At 48.7% G+C, this 6,469-nt stretch overlaps 1 protein-coding gene across 1 annotated transcript in view; it reads right to left on the minus strand.

Moving 5' to 3' along the window:
• BAG2 (BCL2-associated athanogene 2) overlaps window positions 1-2,930 on the minus strand; it is a 4,796-nt gene extending 1,866 nt beyond the window's left edge. Inside the window, exons 1-3 of the mRNA XM_009333250.1 lie at window positions 2,901-2,930; window positions 1,750-1,868; window positions 180-289 (exon numbers count right to left, since the gene is read on the minus strand). Coding sequence (XP_009331525.1) covers window positions 180-289; window positions 1,750-1,868; window positions 2,901-2,930 — 259 coding nt within the window. The remainder of the gene's footprint in view (window positions 1-179; window positions 290-1,749; window positions 1,869-2,900) is intronic.
• Between the last annotated feature and the right edge of the window lie 3,539 nt (window positions 2,931-6,469).

A 6,469-nucleotide genomic window follows, 5' to 3' on the forward strand; every position in this document is an offset into this window, starting at 1 on the left:
GAATTTACGCAGTCAAGAAGCAGCGGATCCCAGGGTAATGGTTGGCCCTTCAGTAACCGCAGCTGGCTCCAATGCCCGTGCCCTTACCAGCAGCGAGCAAGCAAACGGAGCTGCTCCCTAAGGCATGGGCTATTTTGACTTCAGGTCAGTTGGGAGGGTACGGCAAAGCAGCTTCTCACCTTCGCTGATCTGCCTCATGTCCTGGCTGTTCTGTATATTGTGGATCATTTCTAGCAGGATTTCTTTCTCTTGTTCCATAGCAGATGCTGCGTCACGGAAAGCCTCTACCCTGAACACGGTTGAACCAAACAAAATGTTTAAATAATAAAATAGCTGTTCACCTATATAGCTGCCACAAACTGTTTTTTTAAACTTCAGCTTAAGAAGTACAGTCAGTTCTTAATTATCCATGAGCCAGACTCTCTGATTTCATTACCTTCTCCTGTATCTTCAATTGTCAAGCAAGACTCAATAGGATTTTAAAAAACAAATATGGGAAAAAAAACCAACAGTAATTCGATCAGACTTAAATCTTTTATTTCACTGACAGAGCCATTCTATCCTACTCCGTGGTTAGTCTGGATATCCAGAGCCTGACGGTACTACAGCCCCGCAGCAGAAGTGCTGTAGCTCACTGGCAATTATCAGCTGCTTAACTAGAAGAGAAACAGACCGAGTCCCCGTCGGGGAACTTACTTGGGGGTGAAGGCTGCAGCTGCGGGGATGGAGGCAGCAAGGGGGCCTGGCTCCCCCGCCGCCCCCAAGCCAGCAGCACAGGACCCCTACGACCCACCTACAAAGCAACAAACGCGCCGGAAAACTCAAACACCGCCTTGTAGGCGAACGACCCCTTTCACGAGGGAGAGAAACGGGCGAGAGGAACAAAGCTCACACACTTTTTTTAACATGAGAAGGGCTTCACCCTGAGTGGCGTGCCTTGGTCGCTGGGAGAAGATGCTGGACCGCCTGCCCTCACGGTCACTGGTGTTTTCCATGGAGCGATGCTCGCTGTGATTCACGTGGGGAGGAAGCTTCTGTGGGAGCAGCTCCTATTTCTGGGCTTGCAGGGAAGCACGAAACCCGGTTCCTCCCGAAACAGGACCCCTACTCCAGTCCTGTTCGCTGTGCTGAAACTCACACAGGATGCGGCGAGGGCGAGGGGAAAGCCCATCAGAAACTGCTCTCCCTGGTAACTATTTGGTCGCAGCAAGCTGCGTGGTTGCGTGCCTGTGGTCTGCCCTCCTCGTGCCATAAGGTACAGGCTCATCTGGCCATGGGCGATGTGAAAATGCCGTACTAGAAATCTGAGTCTAGTTCCTTAATTCACGTCTTATTCCCCGCCATGGTCTTAGGGAGAGGGCTTTTGCATTCAGCCAAGTCATCTGGAAAAGCACATCTGGGAACTGTCGTCTTTGGAGAGTGGGGACAAGAGGGAAACATCCCCCTCCCTTGGCTTTGCCCTGGAGGCTTGAGGGCAGGGGCTTGTAGAGGACTTGCCCAGCTGTAACTCGCTGCAAGAGTTGAGTTGTGCCAAAAAACGTCAACTCTGCATTCCCAGACCCCGCAGAAAAGCAGAATATCACGTGAACCTGGCTGATGGATGCTCTCAACGCACAGCTCAGGAGGTCTAGCTGCTGTAAGCAGCACGGGAATCCATCTATCCTGAAATGTTTATTAAACCTGGCCAGAAAAGAGGAAACAAACCAAAACGTTAAGTCTCTCAGATGCCCTGCGCTCCTTCAACATTACTGGATGCTGCCCCGAGATGGTGGTGGCTCATCATCGCTGCTTCTATAGATAAGGGCTTGTCTGATGAGATAGGTATGGAGCTGCTGCTCCTTCCTCAAAGGCTGGCTGGGGGCAGGTAACTTCGGAAAAACAGCAGTAAGAGAAAAGAGGGCAAAAAAACGCAGAACGGGAGCATCTGAGGATATAAATAGTCACACTTCCCATGCAGCCTGCTCACGAAATGGTTGTGTTTTACAAAATATTTAGCCTAATTTAGTCAGTGAAAGCACAAGCTTTGGGCCTTGCCTTTAATGTACATTCTGAGGAGGAGTGGGAAAAGTTAATGCAATGCAAATTCTTGCCAAGAGCAAATACTTTTAATTATTATTTTGGACTGGTTAGTAAGAGCAATGAGGCAGGTGGAGTCATTTCATACTTCAGACGTCTGCACTTTGTAATTTAGGAAGTCTAGCAATATTTTCATAAATGCCTTGCCATGCCTTTTTAAAAAACTAGTTTTTCACAATTTAAAAAAATGCATTGTGGTCGCTGGAAAGTTTAAAATTAAACTCTGGAAGTATAGAGTTTCAATTTTAATAGTTTGTAAATCAGATTCGGTATATCATTGTACTGACTTTAAAACTAAAGGTCTGCCTTCAGCAGATATATCAGTCCGTGATTTCTACAGGCTTTGCTGGGCCCTATGAAGAATGTGGAAAAACTGCATTGCAGAGATGCATCCTGAATTGGTGCAACTCAAAAGAGAGTGCCTAAAACATCACTGCTTCCAAAAGCGCTGCTGGTACGCGAGGTAGGACCTAAAAGCCAAATTATCCGCATTAATGATTGTATACTGCAAAAAAACCCCATAATTTACCAACTAGAGCTTTGCTTGACATTATTTTACAGAAAGTCATATAACCAAATCTTGAGAACTATTTTATTTGCAATAATTGCTTCTTGGGAATTATTTTAACCACTTTTTCAACTGCAATACGGAGTGCCGCACAACTAAAATCCACTGGGATTTTAATTTTAGTGTATTTGCTTCCATAAACGGCAGTCAAAATGAGCGCCTACCCTGGCACCGCGCAACGGCACATGAAGGAGGCACGCTGGCTCCTGCCGCCGGGGCAAAGGGACAGGGAAGCAGCACGTCAGGACTCCCCCACCCCTCTGCTATCCCTTCTAAAAATTTCCATCTCGACCAATTATGAGCAGTGTGACGGGACCAAATAACCCTAAAAAATAAAGTCCTCGGCTTTCGGGGACCTCTCGAGGGCAGGGTGGAGGCACAGTGTGGTAACACAGGGGATGGGCAGCGAAGGCAGCACCTCGGCAGCCAGCCAGCGGGAGTTACACCCTCGAACAGACGGAGGGGGGAAACGGCCTGAGAAAGGCAAGACAGCGGAGCGGAGGAAATGGCCAGCTGCTGGGGACCCGGATGGCGTGGAGGTCAGAACAACAGGATAGGATCGTTTCAGAACAGCACTCCGGGGGGGGGGGAACCAAAAAACAAGGAAACCACTCACACCAGCCTCATGAAGATAGTTCGCGCTCCAGAGAAGATGCTGGGGGGCTTTATCAAGGTGAGATACCCACCACAGCCTCAGGCTATTTCGACACCCCGGCTTGTACCGAGGCCTCCCGGCACCTGCCCCCGCGCTGGGGTGGGTCCCACCGGCTCCTCCCGGCCCCCAGGCCACAGCCTGGAAGAGGCCCCGGCCCCGGCAGGGACTGCACACCTTTCTCTCCTTACTCGCTGCAAGAGTGTCACGTCCACATCTCGCAGTCAGCTCTCATAACTTCTTTCCTAAATGTGCTTTAACTTCACAGGTTTGTGTAAATCTTTACTTTCTTGGGGTGGGGGACCAAAAAAAAAAAAAAAAAAAGACTGGAAGAGATAAACCTCTAGCAGAGGTAACTGCCATGGAGAAGGGTGGAGACACAGTCCAAGTCTCAAAAAGCCAACTAACCGAAGAATAGAAGGCAAAGAAAAGAGAACACAAAATAATACTCATTTATGCCCAATTATCTCAATGCAGCAGTATGGTCTTTTTCCAATAGATGAAAACATCCGATCATATTTTTACTGGGACTGTATTTGTCGCTTTGAACATCAACTAAATATTTCCTCCATTACCTAAGACTAAAACAACATTCCTTACTTCTGATTTTCCCCGGTCCGAGAGCGATTAGCCACGCAGCGCCTTTCTTTCCTACATAGCATTTACATGAGCAGAGCATTCCCCCGAGGAACAGGTGGACCAGCCTGCGCTTTTGTTTCCACACGAGCAACTCGATACCTGCTTGCTCATGACAGCTGCAATAACTCCGTCCTTTAAACTACTGACTGACTGAAATAGCTCACTACTACAGCTTGTGCGCTGGAGGTGCAGATAAGTTTTCAAAGGAAATAAGAAACATCTGAAGACAGTGCAGCTTTTTCCCTGAAACGGAGCTGAGCACACTGGACGGAGACAAAGCAGGGGGGGTCACCCCGGCATCCTCAGCTGCTTAAGCTGAGTTTCCGTTCTCAGGTGAGCGGTCCCATGAACATACAAATCAATGGTGGGGGAATACAGTCGTTCCGAAGGAGAACAGGAGAAAAAGTACAAAAAAAATTAAGATTAAAAAAAAAAAAGGGGAAGAGCCTGACTTATCTCATGTATCATTACACCTAGGACTGCGCGTTCACTTGACACAACCACCAGAACATGGTGACTCATGAAGAGAGACTCTGGTCCCGCTTCCAGCTGCTCCCGAGATGTCTTGGCATTTGCCAGCAGCCAGGGCAACATGAAGGTCCAAGCCCTTACAAGGGACAAACGTGCCACCTGCCCCCCTTGCCGCCCCTCCTGCGGGGCTCGCTCCCTGGCAGCCAAATTAATCCCCCTTTCCCGCTCAGTTTCCCTGCAAAAGAAAGTCCCTCCGCAAACACCTAGCAGGGAGGTACAAAAATACCCCGTCACTATCGGAAAAGCAGCTCTCGTGGTGGAAGGGAAGGGAGAAGAGGGAAAGCTGTTCAAACCAGAGCATTTCCGAAGGGACGAGGGTTGCCACGGGGTTCGGCCAACCTTAAGCAACTTGAGAACTGAGGATTGTCGAAGGGTTTAACTAAAGGCTGTAGTTCACTTTGACGAATTTTCACTTATTGTATTTACAAGCAACATCTCGAGGGTCTATAGCTAAACTAAACTGGCTGGAGAGGGAAGAAGTGTGGAAGCTCTTCCTCCTGTCATTCAAGTAACTTTGAAATGAGGCACGTTGATCAGTTGTGCACGGAAAAAAAAATAAGACTTGAGTGACTTTAATCAAAGTAGTTTGACTCTTCTTTCGTAATTGTTCTGCGTTTAAAAATATGCCTGTTTGGAAGACCCACAGCAAACTGGCAAGTTTAACTTGGGGTTTAATTTCTGGTTAACCAAACTGTCTGCTTTGTTTCAGAGTCGCTCAGCAAATTGAAACACATTTTTGCATATTCTGCTGCTCCTTTTGTCATTACGTATTGACGCGCTAGACCTGGATGTGAGCAGCGAGACTTGTTTGCAGACAGCGATTTTGTTTAGTCAAATTTAGAGAAGTCTGCGAAGGACTTCAAGGAGATTTAATCAAGCTAAGTGAAAGGCTAATATAATAGCCCATGAAGTCCACTCCTGAATAATGCAAACTAATGCAGGCAGAAAGGGGAAAACGCAACTCCTGTGTGCCACAGAGCCCTTTTAATTACAGGAAAGTCCTAGAAACGTTCTGGGTGGTTCTGTGAAAGCTGCTGATCAATATGCAGCTGTAATGAAGGCAAGGGCGTGTTGAAACAGTACCGGCAGGAGGTGAATCAGTGGTACACCCATGGCACCTTGCGCATCCATCCACCTCAGGAAGGACACTGTGTAATTAGGCAGAGCTGAGAGGACGAGGAGGATGATTAAAGGCAAGGAATCGTCTCTCATGCGGCTGAACTGGGGAAAAAATCAAGTGGGATTATTTGGGGAACGTCAAGTAGCAGGAGGAGACAGGACGCGTCTTGGCGCAACAATGAAATGCACATCGTATTTGCGATTACTTTGGAAAAACATACCTAAGCTGCAGAACACAATGCTGTTCGCATCGCAGTTACAGGACTTCGTACAGTTCAGAGAGGAGGTGGGCATAAACATGGGTAACAAGAACATCCATAGCTGAGCCAGGGAGCGCAAAGGGAGGTTTGGGAGACACGAAGCCTCACGTGCTGGCATTCAGCACTGCGGCTTAAAGGCTTGCAAGAGCCTCCGAGAGCCTGAATGACACCACGTTTTATCCTCAGATTTCCTGCAACTTCTTGCAGAACACCTGCCCGACAGATGCAGGACAGGAGCTACCGGGCTACAGAGCGGGACGACAGACACGACCCACCACGGGGCGTGTACACGTCGTCTTGTACTGCTGCCCTGGCACCGCCAGCAACCCGCTATCCCCCGTTTGCTAAAGACCCTCCAAACCATAAATGGTAACAAATCCAAAAAAGCCGCCTGCGCTTTCGCTGAAAAGCGTCTGTTTTCATACATTCGCATACATCTTCCTATCTTCATGAAATAGGCCGCGCTATTTCACCTTAGGGCAGCAGCTGCCATTTTTAAACTTGCCTCTCACCGCCGCCCATGAAGGGGGATCCTTTTTCCCTCGGTCACCTCAGGGGAGCCTCACCCCAGCGCCGTTCCCCTCCCCTCCCGCCGTGGAAGGGCCCGCGCCCGCCGCCGGGCCG

Source organism: Pygoscelis adeliae, unplaced genomic scaffold, assembly GCF_000699105.1.
Source record: "Pygoscelis adeliae isolate BGI_AS28 unplaced genomic scaffold, ASM69910v1 Scaffold57, whole genome shotgun sequence".
NCBI classification, from domain to species: domain Eukaryota; kingdom Metazoa; phylum Chordata; class Aves; order Sphenisciformes; family Spheniscidae; genus Pygoscelis; species Pygoscelis adeliae.